This window comes from Engystomops pustulosus, chromosome 2 (assembly GCF_040894005.1).
Source record: "Engystomops pustulosus chromosome 2, aEngPut4.maternal, whole genome shotgun sequence".
Classification (NCBI taxonomy): Eukaryota; Metazoa; Chordata; class Amphibia; order Anura; family Leptodactylidae; genus Engystomops; species Engystomops pustulosus.
This window is the reverse complement of record NC_092412.1, coordinates 16,072,654-16,095,787: the sequence shown is the minus strand read 5'-3', so window position 1 is coordinate 16,095,787 and position 23,134 is coordinate 16,072,654. Positions and strand designations below refer to the sequence as shown.

The following is a 23,134-nucleotide window of genomic DNA, read 5'->3' as shown; positions in this document are numbered from 1 at the left end:
GCGGGCAAGTTGCACCTGTGGAACAACCTGGTGTTATCAGGCCACAGCAAGACCATCCTATTTTGCTGCAGGCTCTGGTGAAGACCGGGTGCCATATAGATTCAGGTCCTAGGTGTCAGCTTGTGTCATCGTCCGTGGTGGTCCAGGGGGTTCACTGACCCCGAACCCTCGAAGAAAGATCCAGGCCATGGACCCCGCCAAGGTGCCACTTCTGAAACTGGCTGATCTTACCACCATTGTGGTCCAGCAGTCCCAGCAGATTGCCTCGCAAGGAGAACAGCTAGGACAAGTCACCACCGTGCTGCAACAGTTGCTTGCCACTCAGTGTCAGATTCCTGCGACTACTCCTATGACTTCTCCTGCTACCTCAGCTTGCCTTCCTGCCATTGAACCAAGGCTACGACTGTCTTATGCCTGCCAAGTATGATGGGGACCCCAAGCTGTGCAGGGGCTTTATTACTCAGTGCTCCTTGCACATAGAACTCATGCTGTCTCAGTTTGAGGGATCCAAGGTGGCATTCATCATCAGCCTCCTCTCCGGGAAGGCCCTGGCCTGGGCTACCCCTCTTTGGGACAGAGGCAATCAGTTCACGGCTACGCACACTGTTTTCCTGGCGGAATTCTTGGCTGTGTTTGAAGAATCTGCACTAGCTTCCTCAGCTGAGACTGCGCTGATGAACCTGCGTCAAGGGGACTCATCTGTTGGAGAGTATGCAGTTCAGGTCTCATTACACTAGCTACTCGGATTGATGTGCAGTTTATGGTGCATGCTGAGGAGTTACTTCAGGAGCATCCCCAAGTCTGTCCTCGACATCTACCTCGCCTGGCCCCTGCTTTCCAAAGGCCGCTCCGCTTTAGGAAAAGGTCTTCTTATTTTAATCATCTCTTTAATTAGATATTACATTTGTAACACAATGAAAACTTAAAAAAGCAGAATGGACTAGGAATATATTGCATAATATGTATTTTTACTTTTTTAAAGTTAAATTAAATGGGATTTACATTGAATCTACTTACATAGATCAGTAAACAAAAGGTGACAATTACTTTCAATAGTTTGGATGTTAAAAAATGGACATTTTGCCAACTCTGTACTTTATTCTCTGAAGAGATTTGGTCAACGTTTGCCTGATTTCTTTTGTCCTGAGAAAATAAATAATAGGATTTGCCATATGTGGGACATTCGAGAAAGAAAACAGAAGAAGAGCATTGATATCTGGCTTTATAATAATTATTGAAGGAATGTTAGTGACGATGTATGTAAAGATTCGAGGCATGTAATATAAAGTCACAACCAGCAGATGGGTTGCGCAGGTGTAGAAAGCTTTCTGCCAATTTTCAGAGCGAAATGATGTAAAGATCTCTAGTAAGATCAAGAAGTAAGAAAGCAGAATGACCCCTAAAGGTAGAAGGAGAACCACCATTGCACACACAAAAGCAAATTTCCTAGGGTTGGTGGCATCTCTACATGCTAACGCCGTGACTGTAGTTTGGGTACAAAATAAGGTGTTTATATTTTTAGGTGATGATGGACAATATAGAACAACTTCTGAAGTTTGCATAGCAATAACTGCGTTTGTAGATGGGGCTAAAACAATCCAAGTCATGACACAAATAACCACAAGTCTCTTATTGGTAATAATCAATGAATATCTTAGGGGCTGGGAGATAGCAACGTATCGGTCTATGGCCATCTCCATCAACAGGAAAGAATCAAGGCTGCCGAGCGAGTGGACCAAGAACATTTGGAAGAGGCAGACATTAAAATTAATAGAAGAAGATCCAAACCAGAATCTGGCGATGAGTTTTGGTAATGTAACTGTGTCAAATAACAGACCAGAGGTGGTGAGGTTGGCTATTAGCAGATACATGGGTTGATGAAGAGATGCATTTAAGGTGACCAAACAGATGACACTGCCATTGGCTGTAAGGGAGAAGATGTAAACCAAAAACATTGCAGTGGACAAAAGGCTGTGCATGTCTTGAGGAAGCCCCGGAAATCCGACTAAAAAAACTTCTGAAACTGCAGATTGATTTTCCATTTTCTGTCTTCGCTTCAAAAGACCTTGAAGACAATGGATAAAAAAATACATAAATATGCAATGCTAGATTGATACAAAGTTTCAGCATTTTAGGATTTGACTAGAGTTGAGCGAGTATACTCGTCCTATCTTCATGCTCGTTCGAGTATTCACGAAACACAGTGAAGAACAGTGAAGAATACAATTAAAACATTGAACACAGTGAACACAGGATCATTTAAGTGAAGAACACATTGCAGATGTTCTGAACATCTACTAACTTATCCGAAGACACGCATGCCGAACGGTGTTCTTCACTATAGTATGTGAAGAACATTGGGGCAGATTTACTTACCCGATCCATTCACGATCCAGCGGCGCGTTCTCTGCAGTGGATTCGGGTCCAGCTGGGATTCATTAAGGTAGTTCCTCCGACGTCCACCAGATGGCGCTGCTGCGCTGAAGAGCATCGGAATGCACTCAAGTTCACGGCCTATTCCTAGTGAAGGTAAGTGCAAGCTCCGAGACACATTTTTTTTTAAATGCAGCGTTTTTTCCGAATCTGTCGGGTTTTCGTTCGGCCACACCCCCCAATTTCTGTTGCATGCATGCCAGCGCCGATGCACCACAATCCGATCGCGTGCACCAAAATCCCGGGGCAATTCAGAGAGAATCGGTGCAAATCGGAAATATTCGGGTAACACGTCGGGAAAACGCGAATCGGGCCCTTAGTAAATGACCCCTATTATGTGTGAAGAACACATTGCAGATGTATGGAAACATCTGCAATGTGTTCTTCACACACATTGTTCTTCATATACTATTGTGAAGAACACCGTTCGGCGCGCGTGTCTTCTGATAAGTTAGCAGATGTATGGAACATCTACAATATGTTCTTCACTGTGTTCTTTCAATGTGTTCTTTCAGTGAAAACATCTGCAAACATCTGCAATGTGTTCTTCTTTAGAGTTCTTTCAATGTGTTCTTTCAGTGAAAAATGCTCCAGTCTCCCATTGACATCAATGGGGTTCATTATTCAATACGAGCACTCGAGCATCGGGAAAAGTTCGAGCACTCGAGCATTTTAGTGCTCGCTCATCTCTAGATTTGACTACATCCATTGGTAGAAGGAGGAGATATTAGAAATGTGTACGATATTTGTAATGACTTCAAATAGTGAAAACAAATTCTAAAAATAAAAAATAAACCCTTGTTTCTACCAAATTTGTAAAAGGTAAAAAAAACATCAAATTTTAAATGTAAACTTCATAGCTGTTTGATTTTCAAAAAACATTTACAATCCATAATTATGATTATCCAAATTATCCAAAGTCAATAAAATATAATTACATTTATAAAATTCTCGAATTGTGCCGATGGTTTCGGTCTAGTTTTAAAGGCATAGCCAACAAACGGTTAGATACATGTCGGAAGAGATGGTGTTTAGCTAATTTTTTTCTGTTCCTTGTATTAAAAAAGTGTACGCTATCCATATTCTATACATATTTTACATGGTAAATCTATATGCAAAATGTACATTGCAGCGACATGCATTGAGGCGGATAACATATGATGAATGTACAGTAAATTCTCCATCCAGTGAACTGTATTAATTGGGAAAAACAATAAGAAGGATAAATTATTCTCGGTTTGCATAAGAATTGTGAGGTTTAAGACTATATACACGGTATTAAGTAGATAATTAAAGGTGTTGGCCGCTTTCTAATAAATCTGTTCTATTGGACATGTCTCTGCATGTATATTTAGCTGTACATTTGCCTCCTTTTATAGCTACAGCCATTCCCTGTTCTCACCATACTGCCCCCTGCATATATACAAGCCTTCTTCACTCTTTCTCACTGCTCCAGCCTGATACAGGAACTGGAGAGGGGGAGGGAGCAGTCATAATCTCCTGCTGCTGGCCCCTCCCATTTATCAGAGCTCAGACATGTAAACAAAGAATCACAGAGATTCTGCAGACAGCACAAAAGTAAGTAGCAGGACTGCTGAGTTACTTGAGGAACATTAATTATTACATTAGTAAAGGCACATGAGTCGCTTATACAAAAGAGGGGCCAACCCCTTGAACCTTATTGGGAATTTCAACATAAAACTGTATTAGCCTGAAGGCTCCTGTCTCCTGATGTATCCTACTGGCGGCTTTGCCCATTGGACCATTACCCCTGTCTGGTGTAGAATTGCCCTTTAACCTGCTCTTATCCAGGCTACAGACAGTAAAGCCACATCACTGCTGGACGCACCCCCTTTACATCTCACCCATTTCATGAAGAGGCGGCATAAAGGGGAAAATAATTTCAATTCCAGGCAGTACATGTTGCAGTGATAAATATCCCCAATAAAACAGATTATAGTATATAAGTAGCTGTAAGATGAAAGGAAGTAACAACAGAACCCACAGACCCCAATATTTCACAGTGATGTAATCAACCACCTTATATTTTCATAATTAAAATAAGCAGGTTATGAATTTATGACATTTCATAAAAGGTACCTGAGATAGAAAATATAAAATTATTTGAAATCTGTTAAAAAAGTAGATTCCACCAAAGAGTTTCCAAAAAAAGTTTTCCATTCAATTTATTTCATAATTACATATATTCTAAAGCACAGAATAAAAATACAAATTAGATAATTGTAAAACATACTGATCAAAATTAGGTAGGTAGCCCCATTCATTAATACTCACCTACCTACATTCCCTCCTTGTGGTTCCTGCACTCCTTGTAGATGCTGGTGTCTACTTCTCTCTATGACCAAGGAGCCGTCATCTAAGGATCGGGACAATGCCTAAGTTGCACACAGGACACAGGCAGCGATGTTACCCCTGCCTGTGATCAGCGGTTTGGGTGTCTTAAACACACACACAACACCAATCACTACTTATGAGAGATTTGTCCTGAGAGCCAGGTGTAGCCATCAAAAAGCCACATTTTGCTCATGAGCCATAGGTCCCCAACCCCTGGTCTACTCTCACCTTTGCTGAGGAGAATGTTGTGTGGACAGATGAGAAGTGTCCACAGTTCATTTTTGTGATGAGAACAAGTTTAATTTAATTAAATCTGATGGGAAACTTTGTTTCTCCCAACTAGGGAAAGACTAAACCAAAGTGTGTAAAGAAGTCAGTGAAAGATGGTGGAGGAAGTGTCATGGTTTGGGAAATGTATTCTGCAGCAGGAGTTGGTACTCTCATACAGCTACATGGCAGAGGGAATACAAGTTTCTTCAACAACATGTGGCTCCTCCCTTGTGTTCAACACTTAATCAGCCAGCAATTTTCATGCAGAACAGTGCCCCCAGTCACACATGGAAACGAGAAAAGAAGTTCTTTAACAGAAAACATTAAAACAATGAAATTGTCATCCCAGAGTCCTGATTTGAACTCAATAGAAAACCTCTGGAAAATCCTTGGTGACAAAATTATGGCCAAGAAACCCACAAAAGTCACAGATCTGTGGAAGAGACTGGAAGAAGAAGCAGTGGAGCAGCATCCCATTAGAGCAGTGTGAAAGACTAGTAATGTCCTGTGGCTGGTGCTGAAGTCATTCAAAGCAAAGGCCTGCACATAACAATTGGCCACATTTACTAAAAACAGTACAAACATGGGGTGTGTGAAATGCTAAATATGGTACAGGGTCCGACTGTGCACCGAAACACCCATTTCAGTGACAAAATGCACAAAAGTGCAGCCGTGACACAAATGGACAGAATTCTGGCACATGGCCCTTAGTAAATCTGGGCCAATGATCTAGTGGCTTGGTGAAAATCCTTCAAATGTTGACAAAAATGTAGATTACATTATTTAAAAAAAAAAAATCAAGTGATCATACAATGTTTGCTAATATTCCGACGATTTCCAATTTGCGCCGCATTTAGCCAGGGATTTTGGTGTACCCGATCGTATTTTGATGCATCGGCGCCGGCTTTCATGCGACACAAATGGGGAGGCAGGCCGTCGGACGATCTGACTGATTTGGACTAAGTGCAGGATTTAACATTTAAATTGTGTCGCAAAACAAGCACTCACATAAAATGGGAAGAAGAAGGTGAACTCCGGAGGGCCTTAGCGGGGAAGCGACACATGCAGGAAATCGGACGCACGATGTAAGTGAATCGCGGCAGCACTGTAGAGACGAGCAATTGAATTCATAGGTTCGTAGATTCGGTACAAATCTGGCAATTTTTGGGCACTAAATTTAATCTGAATTCTGAATAGAATGCAATTTTTTTTATAATTCGCTTCGGACATAGAATATCATTGATTATAGTAAAAACTACTCAAGATTACAATATTTGCTAAGAATTAACAAAAAGAAAATACAAGCTTTTACATTTAAAAAAAAAAAAAAATCTATGTTTTAAAGGGATAAGGAGTTACATACAATTTTCAAGTACAATGAAAACAACAATGACTCATACTGATTAGAAGGCCTAAAAGTCCAAGGCAGCACAGAGTAAATAACTCCTAACAAGGAGGGGGTGCAGTGCCGCTAGGTCCTGGTCTTGGCTCATCTGTGGGAGAGTCAAGGAGAAAAGGCAGCACTCCAAAACTAAAATAAAGCAACAAAAACTGGTAAAACTTTTGTTCAATGTGATGTGACGTTTTGGAGTGTGACTAGAGATGAGCGAACATGCTCGTCCGAGCTTGATGCTCGGTCGAGCATTAGCGTACTCGAAACTGCTCGTTGCTCGGACGAATACTTCGCCCGCTCGAGAAAATGGCAGCTCCCGCCGTTTTGCTTTTTGGCGGCCAGAAACAGAGCCAATCACAAGCCAGGAGACTCTGCACTCCACCCAGCATGACGTGGTACCCTTACACGTCGATAGCAGTGGTTGGCTGGCCAGATCAGGTGACCCTGGGATAGACTAGCCGCTGCCCGCGCTGCTCGGATCATTCTGTGTCTGGATGCCGCTAGGGAGAGAGCTGCTGCTGGTCAGGGAAAGCGTTAGGGTGTTCTATTAGCTTACTGTTAGGCAGGAGTGATTCTCCAAGAACCCAACAGCCCTTCTTAGGGCTACAATAACGTTCTACTTTTTTTTTTTTTATTTGCATCTAGTACCATTTTGTGAGGAATTAGCAGGGGGACTTGCTACCGTTGTGTTTAGCTCTTAGTGGCACACATATCCACCTCAAAGACCGAAGTGGGAAAATTTAGTAGGGGTTGGATTTCAATTAGGCACTAACTCAGTGTCATCTCATCTGGCATAGTAGTGTGCTTTGATACTTGGCTAGAAAATAGCCATAGGAGAATCCAAACAGCTTACTTACGCCTACAGTAGCGTTCTATATATTTGATTTCTGGTTGATCTGCTGGTGGCTGTACTTGCTGCAGTGCATGTACTAGCCAATTCTGAGCAATTTGTAGTGAGACTTGCGACCGCTGTGTTTTGCGCTTAGTGACGCACATATCCATAGCAAAGACCGAAGTGGGAAAATTTAGTAGGGGTTGGATTTCAATTAGGCACTAACTCAGTGTCATCTCATCTGGCATAGTAGTGTGCTTTGATACTTGGCTAGAAAATAGCCATAGGAGAATCCAAACAGCTTACTTACGCCTACAGTAGCGTTCTATATATTTGATTTCTGGTTGATCTGCTGGTGGCTGTACTTGCTGCAGTGCATGTACTAGCCAATTCTGAGCAATTTGTAGTGAGACTTGCGACCGCTGTGTTTTGCGCTTAGTGACGCACATATCCATAGCAAAGACCGAAGTGGGAAAATTTAGTAGGGGTTGGATTTCAATTAGGCACTAACTCAGTGTCATCTCATCTGGCATAGTAGTGTGCTTTGATACTTGGCTAGAAAATAGCCATAGGAGAATCCAAACAGCTTACTTACGCCTACAGTAGCGTTCTATATATTTGATTTCTGGTTGATCTACTGGTGGCTGTACTTGCTGCAGTGCATGTACTAGCCAATTCTGAGCAATTTGTAGTGAGACTTGCGACCGCTGTGTTTTGCGCTTAGTGACGCACATATCCATAGCAAAGACCGAAGTGGGAAAATTTAGTAGGGGTTGGATTTCAATTAGGCACAGTCTGCCATTTGTCCTTTTTTATTTTACGTTTATTTTGTTTAATAACTCAGTGTCATCTCATCTGGCATAGTAGTGTGCTTTCATACTTGGCTAGAAAATAGCCATAGCAATAGGATAGCATCGTTTGGTTTTAAAAACTCAAAAACACATAAAAAAACAAAAAAAACAAAAAAAAACAAAAAACACAAAAAAAAACAAAAAACACAAAAAAAAGTTAAAAAAAAATTAAAGTTATAACTCTCATTTTAAAAATGTTTAACCCGAGGGCTAGGGGTAGAGGACGAGGGCGGGGACGTGGGCGTCCAACTACTGCAGGGGTCAGAGGCCGTGGTCCTGGGCGGGGTGAGACACCACCTGCTTATGAGGGAGCAGGGGAACGCCGCAGAGCTACACTCCCTAGGTTCATGTCTGAAGTTACTGGGACTCGTGGTAGAGCACTGTTGAGGCCAGAACAGTGCGAACAGGTGATGTCGTGGATTGCTGACAATGCTTCGAGCAATTTGTCCACCAGTCAGTCTTCCACGCAGTCCACCCATGTCACCGAAATCGCCACTCCTCCAGCTCCTGCACCTCAGCCTCCTCCCCCCCAGTCTGCCCCCTCCCAGGAAAATTTGGCATTTGAACCGGCATACTCTGAGGAACTGTTTTCTGGACCCTTCCCACAGTCACAAACCACTTGTCCGGTTGCTGCTGAGCAATTTTCCGATGCCCAGGTTTTCCACCAGTCACAGTCTGTGGGTGATGATGACCTTCTTGACGTAGTGGAAGTGTGTAAAGAGGTGTCCGACGATGAGGAGACACGGTTGTCAGACAGTGGGGAAGTTGTTGTCAGGGCAGGAAGTCCGAGGGGGGAGCAGACTGAGGGATCGGAGGATGATGAGGTGACAGACCCAAGCTGGGTTGAGAGGCCGGGTGAACACAGTGCTTCTGAGACGGAGGAGAGTCCTCGACCAGAACAGGTTGGAAGAGGCAGTGGTGGGGCCAGACGGAGAGGCAGGGCCAGAGCTGGTGCATCAGCGCCAAATGTGTCAACTAGTGAAGCTCCCGTGGTGAGGGCTCTTGCGGCGAGGGCTAGATCTTCAGAAGTCTGGAGGTTCTTTAAGGAAACACCGGATGACCGACGGACTGTGGTGTGCAACATTTGCCAAACCAGGCTCAGCAGGGGTTCCACCACTACTAGCTTAACTACCACCAGTATGCGCAGGCATATGAATGCTAAACACCCCACTCAGTGGCAACAAGCCCGTTCACCTCCGGCCGTGCACACCACTGCTCCTTCCCCTGTGTCAGCTGATAGTCAGCCCCCTGCCCAGGATCCTGCCACAAAAACCCCATCGTCGCCTCCACGATCCTCTACAGCATCCACCAGCGTTCAGCTCTCCATACCCCAGACGCTGGAGCGGAAACGCAAATATAGTGCAACCCACCCGCACGCCCAAGCCCTTAATGTGCACATCTCCAGATTGCTTAGCCTGGAGATGCTGCCCTATAGGCTAGTAGAGACCGAGGCCTTTCGCAACCTCATGGCGGCGGCCGCCCCTCGGTATTCGGTCCCCAGCCGCCACTACTTTTCCCGATGTGCCGTCCCAGCCCTGCACCAGCATGTGTCAGACAACATCACCCGTGCCCTGACCAACGCCGTTTCTGACAAGGTCCACCTGACCACGGACACGTGGACGAGTGCTGCCGGGCAGGGCCACTATATATCGCTGACGGCACATTGGGTTAACTTGGTGGAGGCTGGGACCGAGTCTGACCCTGGGGCTGGTCATATACTGCCGACGCCGAGGATTGCGGGGCCTAGCTCGGTCCAGGTGTTTCAGGCCTACTATGCCTCCTCCTCCTCCCACCCCTCCTCCACCTCCTCCTCCGAACTACCATCCGTGGGCACGGCGCCATCAGTCGATAGCTCTAGGCACAGCAGCAGTGCCGTCGCTAAGCGACAGCAGGCGGTGCTCAAACTGCTGAGCCTAGGCGACAAAAGGCACACCGCCCAAGAGCTATTACAGGGCATCACGGCGCAGACTGATCTGTGGCTGGCACCGCTGAACCTGAAGCCAGGCATGGTTGTGTGTGACAACGGCCGTAACCTGGTGGCGGCTCTGCAACTCGGCAGACTGACACATGTGCCATGCCTGGCCCATGTGTTAAATCTGATAGTTCAGCGTTTCCTCAAGACATACCCCAATCTGTCTGATTTGCTCACGAAGGTGCGCCGCATCTGTGCGCATTTCAGGAAGTCCAGCCCAGATGCTGCCACTCTCAGGGCAGCGCAGCGCCGCCTCCAACTGCCCGCTCACCGACTGTTGTGCGACGTGCCCACGAGGTGGAATTCAACACTGACCATTTTATCCAGAGTTTACCAGCAGCGCAGAGCGATTGTAGTCAGCTTCCTCAAGTCTACAATGAGGAGTGGACGTGGATGTCTGATATCTGTCAGGTGCTGAGTAACTTTGAGGAGTCAACACAGATGGTCAGTGGCGATGCCGCCATCATCAGCCTCACCATCCCGCTGCTTGGCCTGTTGAAAAACTCTCTGGTCAGCATGAAGTCGGAAGCTTTGCGCTCATCACAAGAGACGGGGGAAGAAGATTCCCTTGTTGATAGCCAAAGCACCCTCAGGTCTGTTTCTCAGCGCATATCGGAGGAGGTGGAGGTGGAGGAGGATGAGGAGGAAGAGGAGGAGAATGTTGGCGAGACACAAGAGGGGACCATTGTTGAGTCCTTCACTGTTCAGCGTGTATGGGCAGAAGAAGAGGAGTTGGAGGAGTTGGAGGAGGAGGAAATGGACAGTCAGGCCAGTGAGGGGAGTGAATTCTTACGCGTTGGTACTCTGGCGCATATGGCAGATTTCATGCTAGGCTGCCTATCCCGTGACCCTCGCGTTCAAAGAATTTATTCCAGCACCGATTACTGGGTGTTCACTCTCCTGGACCCACGGTACAAGCAAAATCTTTCCACTCTCATCCCTGCAGAGGAAAGGAGTGTGAGAATGCATGAATACCAGCAGGCCCTGGTGCACAAGCTGAAACAGTATTTCCCTTCTGACAGCGCTAGCGGCAGAGTGCGTAGTTCTGCGGGACAAGTAGCGAGGGAGAGTAGGCGAGCAGGCAGCTTGTCCAGCACTGGCAAGGGTACGCTTTACAAGGCTTTTGCCAGCTTTATGTCACCCCAGCAAGACACTGTCACCTGTCCCCAGTCTCGGCAGAGTAGGGCTGATCTTTACAGAAAGATGGTGAGGGAGTACGTAGCTGACCATACCATCGTCCTAAATGATCACACAGCTCCCTACAACTACTGGGTTTCAAAGCTGGACATGTGGCACGAACTGGCGCTGTACGCCTTGGAGGTTCTTGCCTGCCCTGCCGCTAGCGTCTTGTCCGAGCGGGTTTTCAGTGCAGCTGGTGGCATCATCACCGATAAGCGTACACGCCTGTCGACTGACAGCGCTGACAGGCTGACGCTTATTAAAATGAATAAAGGCTGGATTTCTCAGAATTTCCAATCTCCACCAGGTGAAGGAAGCTCAACCTGAATAATTGATCCAATCCTCCTCCTCCTCATTTTCCTCCTTCTCCTCCTCTTTGTACAGTAAAGCAGAGGAAACTGGCTATTTTTTGACAGGGCCCACTGGCTCTTGCTATAGTACTTTATGCATTTAATTTTTCTGGAGGGCCACCTACCCGGTCCTCTGTTTTAAACAATTTTTGGGAGTGCCACATACAGGCACTCAATGTATTCCATTTTTCTGGAGGGCCACCTACCCGGTCCTCTGTTTTAAACAATTTTTGGGAGTGCCACATACAGGCACTCAATCTATTCCATTTTACTGGAGGGCCACCTACCTGCTCCTCTGGTTTGAAAAATTTTTGGGACTGCCACATACAGGCACTCAATCTATTCCATTTTACTGGAGGGCCACCTACCTGCTCCTCTGGTTTGAAAACTTTTTGGGACTGCCACATACAGGCACTCAATCTATTCAATTTTTCTGGAGGGCCACCTACCTGCTCCTCTAGTTTGAAAACTTTTTGGGACTGCCACATACAGGCACTCAATCTATTCCATTTTTCTGGAGGGCCACCTACCTGCTCCTCTGGTTTGAAAAATTTTTGGGACTGCCACATACAGGCACTATCCAAATTAAATTGTCTCCATAGCAGCCTCCACACGTTGTCTCCATTGCTACCTCCAAAAGTCGTCCATATAGCTGCCTCCATACATCGTCCCTTTATCAAACGAGGTGTGTCAGGCACAAATTTGGGTTGTTTTCATGGATTCCACATCAAAGTTGTTAACTTTGTCGCCACCCTGCTGTGTAATCCACAAAATATACTGGCAAACTTTTATCATGTACCGATATTATTTGAGCGCTTCTTGCTCACCTCCTTTGGTTCCTCTCTGCCACCCATTGGTTTGAAGCCTGAGTCCATTTAGGGTATGTCGCCATGCCACTCTCTAGCCTGCTGCCGCTGCCTCTGCATGCCGTCCCCTATAGTGTCAGGGTCAATTATTGCATGTTTTAGATGCTATCTAGCTTCATTCTGTCACTCTGTCATGGCCATGCTGTTGCCCATAATTTTGGCATAATGGTGCGATTATGCAGCCTCAGAGGCATCCATGCATGCTGCCCCTGCTGTTTCCTGTCCATTTCCGTGGTGTTTCCATCCTTTTCTGAGGTTTCCAGGTGTTTGGCCAAGCTTCCCTGTGCAGAGCCTTGGTCCCCTTGAAAAATGCTCGAGTCTCCCATTGACTTCAATGGAGTTCGTTATTCGAGACGAGCACTCGAGCATCGGGAAAAGTTCGTCTCGAATAACGAGTACCCGAGCATTTTAGTGTTCGCTCATCTCTAAGTGTGACTTTTCTCAAGCAACAAATAACACAGCTCCAGCGAGTTTACAGCAAAATTGCAGTTGATCAAAGAACATATAAAATAGTGTAAATAGTGTAAAAATGCATAAACATTACATTCCATCCAGTAGTAATTATAAATATATCACAATGAAATAAATACAACTATAGAGGTAAAGTGCAAGTACTGAATAGATACAATAAAGCAAATGGATAAAATCCATAGACACGGACATGTTGGATGTCTCCAGTACCAGAGGTATATGCAGAGAATTCTATAAATCACAAAAAATATTTAAAAACTTTATATTATATTTTTTTTTATTATTTTTAGTGTAAAGAAGCTAAAGCAGACACATAATTACACAGAGAATCATACAGACTATATACAATAGTCTCCACTTCTCAGTTGAGAGCAGGACTCGCTGTATACAGGGTGATGAAAGATGTTACATAAATCTTAGAAATTTGTAGAGATTTTCATTTTTACATGAAATTACATAAAAACAGTAAATCTGACTAATAGGGGAGATTTCTCATGGTTTTGTGTTGCACACGTCACCACTTACCTCTATGTGATTCCTCCTCCTGGTAGAGTTACATCTACAGTTCTATCTAGAATAAAGCTTAAAACATAAAACTAGTAAGACCATGGAGATGGATGAGAATGTGTTACTCACAGTGAATGGGAAGAAGTAGAAGCTTCGGCAGGAATCCCGGCAGTCTGCTGCGGATCATCACTGCAGGATTTATAGTCTATGATATCCTATGGGGAACGTCACCAGGGACCGCAGTAATTGCCGTAAGTGACCATGACAACATAATGACTGATAAGACACAGCTAATGAGGAGTTTTATCAACGATCTGGAATTTGGATACTTTTATGGGACAATTTATGGGTAATAATGGCAATAGACTCCAATTCGACCACAAAATTAGAATGACGTTTGAAAGAAAGAAGTAAGAGATACAGTATTACCATATAGGGGCCATTGCCATAGGGTGCCTCAGAGTGACTGTATAAATTAGACACATATGGGGGAGGTGGGTTCTCAAGATTTGTACTGGTGTTAAAGCCTTGATAAAGTACAGACAATAATTACGAGTAACCCTCCCCTTAAACCACCTCCAAGCCAAGTGGGAAGGAAGGAGTGCGGAATGGACTGTCCAGGCCGAGGGGTCCCTGGCAAAGGTTATAGGGCAATTCTAAGCATACCCTAATCTAACCCTCAGCTTTCATTGGACCGAAGCTAGAGTCACTGGCCAAGCTGCAGCCGTTCAGTGGTCTCAGCTGCCACAGGTGATGTCACTTATTCTATGTCACTGTTGCCTGAAAGCTGAGCTCTGATTGGTTGCAAAGGGCAACTAGAAAAATTCTGTTTTCAAACACTTAATTTAAGAGCAAGTTGCTGCAACACAGAAATACATCTTTGGTTAGTTGAAACTTATCCATTTATTACATCTGGGAGAAAGTGAGGCCCTTTGTGACTACCAAGTTTTTTGCTGGAGTAGAGTCAGAGTTAGGGTTGAGCAAACAAAGTGGGTTCAGCACTCAAGATCCCAAAACCAAACCTCAGCCAGACATACAGGCTTTGAGTTTGGTAATTAGTGTCAGCGCTGTCCCTGCGATTCACGTATTGGATCGCAGGCACACCCGTGCCCCTCTCCATGGCGGTGCCCGAGCTCACTTACCTCTCCACATTCCTGCTCCTGTCCTGACTAGCCAGTGTGCGCGTTTCCGCTCTCTAGGGCGCACGTGCTGGCACTTGCAGATTTAAAGGGCCAGCACACCGCTGATTGGCGCTGGCCACTTCCGGGTTTTCCTTAAAAGCTGGCTTCTCCTTGCAACCCCCATCGGATATTAGTGCTCCAAGCCTATGAGAAAGCTACTCTTGCGTATACCTTTTATTCTGCTCACCTCGGACCTGATCCTGACCTTGCTCCTTCGCTGCCAGCCTTGACCTCCTGCTCCGTCCCCAACCTCGGATCATTGCAGTCTGCCTTGATTATCTGCATGTTGCCAATCACAAGACTGCCCATTGATTTTGTTGACTTGTTGAACGACCTGGTGGCATCATACCAGAGCAAGACCATCCTGTTTTGTGGTGGGCTCTGGTGAGAATCTTAGATTCCAGTGCCAGGTGTCGGCTTGTGTCATTGTCTGCGGTGGTCCAAGAGGTTCACTGTCCCCGAGCCCTGACAGTAAGATCCAGCCATGGACCCTGCCAAGGTGCCTCTTGCCACCGTTGTGGTCTATCCCAGCAGATTGCCTCGCAAGGAGAACAGCTAGGACAAGTCACCGTCATGCTGCAACAGTTGCTTGCCACTCAGCATCCGCGTCAGATTCCTGCAACTATTCCATCGACTTCTCCTGCTACCTCGTATTCCTGCCACTGAACCAAGGCTAAGACTGTCTATGCCCGACAAGTATGATGGGACCCCAAGCTGTGCAGGGGCTTTATTACTGAGTGCTCCTTGCAGATAGAACCCATGCCAAACCCATATTTGTCACTGAGCGATCCAAGGCGGCATTCATCGTCAGCCTCCTCTCCGGGAAGGCCCTGGCCTGGGCTAACGCTCTTTGGGACAGAGGCGTTCCAGTCACGGCTACGAACACTGCTTTCATGGCGGAATTCCGGGCTGTGTTTGAAGAACATGCATGAGACTGCACTGTTGAACCTGCATCAAGGGGACTCGTCTGTTGGAGAGTATACAGTTCAGTTCCGCACCCTGGACTCTGAGCTCTCCTGGAATGATGCGGCTTTGTCAGCAACTTTTAAGAAAGGACTCTTTGATGCATTGGCCACTCGTGACCTAACTTTTACCATTTTTATCCCCAAATCCATCCTCGATGTCGACCTTGCCTTGCCCCTGCTTTCCAAAGGCTGCTCCCGCTTCCGGCCGTAACGTCTGCAGAGGAGCAAATGCAGGTGGACAGAGCCAGACTCTCCTCTCAGGAACGCTCCAGACAATGTCAGGAGAATCTTTGCCAGTACCGTTCCAGTCCAGAGCACTTCATTGGGGCTTGTTTGATCCGTCCCCTGTGTTTGGGAAACACCAGCACCTAGGGTTCTTTGGAGAAGCGTCCCTAGGTGTGAACAAAGCTCCTTCACGCCTGACTATTCCTTTGCTCTTCCATTTTGGTTCTCTCTATTCAATTCAGGTTTCAGCTTTCTTGGACTTTGGTTCTGCGGGGGAACTTAGTGGATGCCCTCTGGTCTCCTGGCATCACATTCCGGTGGTTCCTTTCAAGAAGTCTCTTGTCATCTCCTCAGTCAGTGGACAAATCCTTTCCGATCCGGTCTGGTACCAAACTGAGCCTGTTTCTCTGCAAGTAGGAGCTCTTCACAAGGAAAGACTGTCCTTTTACGTGCTGTTAGGCTCCAACCCGCCACTCCTGCTGGGTCTCGCTGCAACTCCACGCACCGGTCCTTAACTGGAAGACGAGTGAGATCCTTCGTTGGGGACCATAATGCCAGTCCCACTGCATGGTGGTGCCTCTGCCTGTCCTGGCTTCCTCCGTGACTCCCAAGCGCTTGGAGGGTCTACCTACATGCTACCAGGACTTAGCAAATGTTTTTTCCAAAAACAAGCAGAGACTTTGCCACCTGTGGATCTCCTGTCAGATGCCTCTACTCCCAAAGGTTGAGTGTATTCTCTTTTGGTTCCAGAGACTGCTGCTATGTCAGACTATATTAAAGAGAACCTGCAGAGAGGCTTCAAATGCAAATCCTCCTCTCCAGCTGGACTTCTTTTTTGTGACTAAGAAGGATGGCTCCCTCTGTCCTTGCATAGACTATTGCAGGCTTAACAAGGTCACGGTTAAGAACCACTAACCCCTGCTGTTGATCACGGAACTGTTTGATCACCTGCACAGTTCCAAGGTGTTCTCCAAGCTCCTTCGTGAGGCCTACAATCTCATCCGGATGCGCAAGGGTAGCAAGTGGAAGACAGCATTTAACACTTGTGATGGATATTTAGAGTACCTTGTGATGTCATTTGGACTAATGCCCAGCTGTCTTCCAGGAATTTGTTGATGACATCTTCAGAGATCTGCTGTATACCAGTGTTGTGGTCTACCTAGACAATATCTTGGTGTTCTCTTGAGACCCATCAGTCCCACATACGGCAAGTTCTTGGCCACCTTCAGGCTAACCTTCTCTACTCCAAGCTCAAAAAATGTCAGTTTCACCAACGGAGCCTTCCTTCGTTTCCACAGAGGCCTCCAGATGGATCCTGCTAAACTGTCTGCAGTTCTACAGTGGCCATGCATAGAAGGTCTCCATGCCATTGAGAGGTACCTGGGTTTTGCGAACTATTATCGGCAATTTATTCTGCATTTCTTCACTGTCTCCCATCGTGGCACTCACCAAGACCAAAACCATGCTGCTTTGCGGCGGGCACTTGCTTTCAGTTTGTCTATCCTATTTAATCTTGTCTTGCTTGCCCTAGATTACCTCTCTTTTAAACCTGTCTATCACCTCTTTCAACTGTACATGAAAGAGCTGAAAAACAGAAGCCAGGTCAGACTTCAATACCCTGTCCCGCAGAGCTTTAATTTGATCCCTTGTCTTTGCCCGGTCATGGGTGATTAACATGTGGATCAAAGTGCCCAAGCATCCAATAAGTACTTTTCCCAGTTAGTCCTTAACTCATTTTACACCTCTCATGCCAGGAAAATATGTATTTTGAGCCCCCCAGGAGTTTTGTTGAGCCGTAAATATTCCTCCAAGGTGTTAATATTCCAGTAAAGTCAAGTCAATGTCTTTTGGGACTCAACAATCTCACCTGCGAAGTCACAATCCACCTGCGTCTCACCAATAGCATCGATCACTGACCTAGCATGAAGCCACCAAAGTGATGCATGACAAAATAATACTACAATAGCTGGTATAATACAAAAAACTATTATTAATAAGCCAATTTACAAGGACTGTTCTTACTAAGATGCCGAATACCATGAAGAGAGGTGAATGGATTCAAGGCAGTAGACAGGGAAAGAAAAAAACCTAGACCAAACCAAGCATGTAACACCACTCAATAGGGGTAATTTAGCATTGTTTAATTTGTATCTGTTTGGTGTTGTTTTGGAACAGTGGCGGTGCTAATGCTATTTTTCACAAAATTCATTATTTGCATTGACAAATTTTATATTGTCATACCTTTTTTTTGATTGTGAGGTTTGGAGGGTGTAGTCCTTTGGTTTTATGATACAGGAAGAGTTCCTTTTGGGGGGCCACTTTGGCACTCACAACTCTGTGTCTTGGCTTGGCCTCCACCGTGGACAAAGTTGCAACTGTGGAGCAACCTGGTGGTACTACACAACAGCAAGTCCAACCCGCTTTACGGCGGGCTCTGATGAAAATCGGGTGCCACTTGGACTCCGTTTCCAGATGTCAGCTTACGTCATCGTCCACAGTGGTCCAGTGGGTCCACTAACTACCCCTGAATCCTGACAGTTTGCTCATCTCTACATACAACCTCATCATAGATATGAAAAGAACAACAAGTATAATAATAATAAACAATTATTGTCTTCGGGGGAAAAAGAATGTGTCACATCCAATTATAAACACACAATACACAAAATACATAATACATAAAAACACACAGTATATATGAATTATATATACTGTATATACTCGAGTATAAGCCGACCCGAGTATAAGCCGAGACCCCTAATTTTACCAACAAAACTGGGAAAAACTACTGACTTGAGTATAAGCCGAGGGTGGGAAATGCATTGGTCAACCCCCCCCAATAGTATACAGCCTGCCAGCCCCCAGTAGTATACAGCCTGTCAGCCCCGAGTAGTATACAGCCTGCCAGCCCCCATGTAGTATTTAGCAGCCCCTAGCAGTATACAGCAGCCCCTAGTAGTATACAGCAAGCCCCTAGTAGTATACAGCAGCCCCTAGTAGTATACAGCAAGCCCCTAGTAGTATATAGCAAGCCCCTAGTACTATACATCAGCCACCAGTAGTATACAGCAGCCCCTAGTAGTATACAGCAGCCTCTAGTAGTATACAGCAAGCCCCTAGTAGTATACAGCAGCCCCTAGTAGTATACAGCAAGCCCATAGTACTATACATCAGCCACCAGTAGTATACAACAGCCCCTAGTAGTATACAGCAGCCCCTAGTAGTATACAGCAAGCCCATAGTACTATACATCAGCCACCAGTAGTATACAACAGCCCCTAGTAGTATACAGCAGCCCCTAGTAGTATACAGCAAGCCCATAGTAGTATACAGAAAGCCCCTAGTAGTATAAAGCAGCCCCTAGTAGTATACAGCAAGCCCCTAGTAGTATACAGCAGCCCCTAGTAGTATACAGCAGCCCCTAGTAGTATACAGCAGCCTGCCCCCACGGACCTTAAAAAAATAAACTTAAATACTCACCCTCCGATGTCAGCGCGGCTCCCCGATGTCGGCGCGGCTTACCGATGTCCCCGATATCAGCGCGTCCTGTCTTCTTTCTTCTCCGTGGCTCCTCTTCTTTCTTCCGGCATGGACGCAGCCATGTTTTCTTCTAGTATGTGCATACTATGACGCGGCCGCTGCTGACGTCATAGTATGCGCGGCCATGAAGAAAAGATGGCCGCGGCCATGCCGGAAGAAAGAAGAGAGAAGAGGAGCCGCGGAGAAGAAAGAAGACAGGACGCACTGACATCGGGGACATCGGTAAGCCGCACCGACATCGGGGAGCCGCGCTGACGTCGGAGGGTGAGTATTTAAGTTTATTTTTTTTAACTGGGTAATTTTTCTTTATAATAGACTTGTGTATAAGCCGAGGGGACGTTTTTTAAGCACATATTCTGTGCTGAAAAACTCGGCTTATACACGAGTATATACGGTATATATATATATATATATATATATATATATATATATATATATTTATATATATAGAAAACATAAAAACAAAAAGATAGCACATACGAAATAGCACTTGGCTTTCCTTACTAAGATTCTGATAGACCATGGGGGTCATTTAATAAGGGCCCGATTCGCGTTTTCCCCGACGTGTTACCCGAATATTTCCAATTTGCGCCGATTTCCCCTTAATTGCCCCAGGATTTTGGCGCACGCAATCGGATTGTGTTGCATCGGCGCTGGCATGCACGCGATGGAAATCGGGGGGCGTGGCCGAACGAAAACCCGACGGATTCGGAAAAACCGCCGCATTTAAAACAAAAAATGTGTTGCGGAGCTTGCACTTACCTTCACTCAGCCTGGCTCGGTGTATTCCAGTGCGTTCCAGGGAACTTCAGCGCAGCAGCGCCACCTGGTGGACGTCAGAGGAACTACCTTAATGAATCCCGGCCGGACCCGAATCCAGTGCAGAGAATGTGCCGCTGGATCGCGAATGGACTGGGTAAGTAAATCTGCAACCATGTTTTCATCAAATGGAGACTGCGTGGCGCAAATGATTTTTTGTCCACAATGTGACATTTCATCTCAATGAAATGATCACTAAAGCTACTTCTCCAGGATTGTAATAGACTATAGAGTGGATGTGATGGGTTTGTCAACATCTTATTGAATTTCTCACATACACGTTGGAGTAATACCGTTTCCCATCCATCCACTCTTAGGCCAATTATGTTTGTCACTTTCTTTAGTATTTTTTTATTTTATAAGTATAATGAATTCATAGAGCATATTGTCCATTTAATATACTGGTAGAGGTGAACAAGCCTACTTGTACATATAAGTCTCCTAAATACAAGACAAACCAAGACAGATCAACTGTTTTTGGAATTGCCCCACAATAACAAAGTATTTGGATGAAGTAACTGAATGGATAAGCATAGACAAAAGGAATCAGAATAAAATACCTTAGAACACTTGGTTGTATCCAATAAATAACACTATACTACATTGAGAAAAGGACACATCACAAATAACTAGTAGCTAAGAATCTTATCCGGTTAACCTGATTGGATGAATTGCCTACAAATATGAAGAGAACAAAATCAGTCTTTGAGGACATGATAAAGCCTGAGGAAGAATAGGAATGGAGGAGACACATGGGACCAAGAATAGATAGGAGCAGACGGAAATAAGTGGAAAACAACATCCAAAATGAAACAAGTTATGAGGCGAAGGAAAGAAATGGAAGAAGTTCGATGGAAGAAAAGAAAGAAAAGATAGCAGCAAAAAAATAAAAGAGACTAACGTATATACTCATGTACAAGCAGAGTTTTTAAGCACAAAAAATGCACTGAAAAACCTCACCTCAGCTTATACAAGAGTCAATAAAAAAAAACTTAATACTCACCCTCCGGCTCCTGATCATTGAGAAATGAGGAGCCACTGGGAACCATGTCGAGGATCAGGAGCCGCTCAGAGCATCAGGAGTGAGTATTGCCGGAGAATGACTATTAGATTTTTATTTTTTTATGCACTTGGCATACAGGGGGCAAACTGGCTGGCCACTATATGTGGCTGGCTGTATACTACAGGGAGCTGGCTGGTTGTATACTACATGTGGCTGGCTCTATACTACTTGGGGCTGGCTGTATACTATATTGGACAGGCTGTATATTACTTGGGTCTAGATGTATACTACATGCGGCTTGCTGTATACTACTTGGGGCTGGCTATATACTACTTGGGGCTGGCTTTATACTACAGGGGGCTGGCTGTATACTACTTAGGGCTGGCTGTATAATACATGGGGCTGGCTGTATACTACACCCTCGGCTTATACTCAAATGAATAGGTTTTCACAGTTTTTGGTGGTAAAATTAGGGGTCTCGGCTTATACTCGGGTCGCCTTATACTCAAGTATTACATTTACTCACCACAAAATGTAATAATGGCATCACATTGAAAAGTAAGGGACTAATAAAAAGCGTGGGGAAATGAAAAGAAACATTCTCTGAATTGTCTGATATCTGACTTGTAAAGTTATATCTGTATTGTGTTATTTGTATTGTATGTTAAGGAAATTCACAATAGATGGTTGGAAAAAAGCAAAGAATCATGAAAAATTCTGGGTAATACTTTAAACATATTTGGAATTTAAGCGAATTAATATCTAGTTTAGGTTAATTACACACAATAATAAGATATGGATTACCTAAAAAAATCTAGTGCATTTCATAGTTTATACGGTTGAAAAAAGACGCATGCCCATCAAGTTCAACCAAGGAAGGGAAGGGATTGGATGAGGAAGGGATTTAGGGGAAACAATCCTATATAACATAACCATCAATGTTATTTAGGTGTAAAAAGGCATCTAGACCCTTCTTGAAGCTCTATTGTGAGATTCTATGTGAGAGATCCAGTACTTTCATTAAACAGAATCAATGAGTAAAAAGCTATTTCGTAGAGGAATTTGGAGGATATTTAGTGGTGGAGAGGCCCTGAAAATGCTTTTATTGCGATTATTTTGCCCTTTCTGCCATCTCCACTCCAATGGATCATAGAGAAGCGTGACAGGGGTGTTGCCGAAGTGGGAGTGGGCATCACTTATGGGGAGTGGGCTGGCAGGGGAGTGCTTTCTGTACCCGCTGCAGCCAGTGACTTCTTACATGTGAAAAGTCGCTGGCTGCTCTTATTTCCCTGTGAGGTTGGACCTGGCATGGACAACGTGTACCCCCAAAATTAAACAGGCTAAAAATAAAGGGGATTAAGGAAAAAGGGTTGAATAATCATGTAATGTAGGTCTTATCGGTCTTATGTTGCTGTGTCCACCCATAAATGTTAATGCCACGAGAAATATATTTATGGCCAATGAAAAATCCAAACGGCAGTCACCTGATTAGTAAAATCATGGGGTTTCTATTGTATGACGCATGATAAATGGAGATAATCGGGCCAAGCCAGTCCAGTATGTGAATTCTGGACATGCACTGTAATATAACATAACATCAGGATATAGACGCCGTCAGTGTACCCCAAAACAGGAAGTGGGGCCAAAATGTTGAAACACCACTTTTAAGCTATTTTAAAAAATATGAAAATGTTAATAAAAAGTGACCTAAAAGGTCATACTGTCCTTCAAATGGTATCAATGATAATGCCAGCTAATGGAAAATTATGTCTCTCACAGCTCTGTACGACGAAGTATGAAAACGTTATTAGCGTCAGAACATGGAGAAACATATTTTTTTTCACACACATTGGGGCACAATTACAAAGGACCTTGTGCCAGTTTTGGACATGGAATTATAAATATTTTCACTAAGTATCACG

The 23,134-nt window shown here is 44.9% G+C and overlaps 1 protein-coding gene across 1 annotated transcript; it reads right to left on the bottom strand.

The window, feature by feature from the left end:
• Positions 1–1,064: 1,064 nt before the first annotated feature.
• On the bottom strand, positions 1,065–21,258 carry LOC140116973 (olfactory receptor 52K1-like). Its single transcript, XM_072133401.1, has 3 exons — positions 21,213–21,258; positions 20,668–20,727; positions 1,065–2,065 (listed from the first exon to the last, which is right to left on the bottom strand). The coding sequence occupies exons 1-3, from the start codon at positions 21,256–21,258 to the stop codon at positions 1,065–1,067; spliced, it is 1,107 nt and encodes a 368-aa protein (XP_071989502.1).
• Positions 21,259–23,134: the final 1,876 nt, after the last annotated feature.

Excerpts from the sequence above, each read along its gene's own strand:
- LOC140116973 (XM_072133401.1), bottom strand. The coding sequence starts at position 21,258 with ATGGTTCCCAGTGGCTCCTCATTTCTCAATGATCAGGAGCCGGAGG. Across the intron at positions 20,728-21,212 it reads CAATGATCAGGAGCCGGAGG|TTACTTCATCCAAATACTTT; the intron begins GTGAGTATTAAG and ends TTATCCATTCAG. Across the intron at positions 2,066-20,667 it reads AAAACAGTTGATCTGTCTTG|GTCTTTTGAAGCGAAGACAG; the intron begins GTTTGTCTTGTA and ends ATTGTCTTCAAG.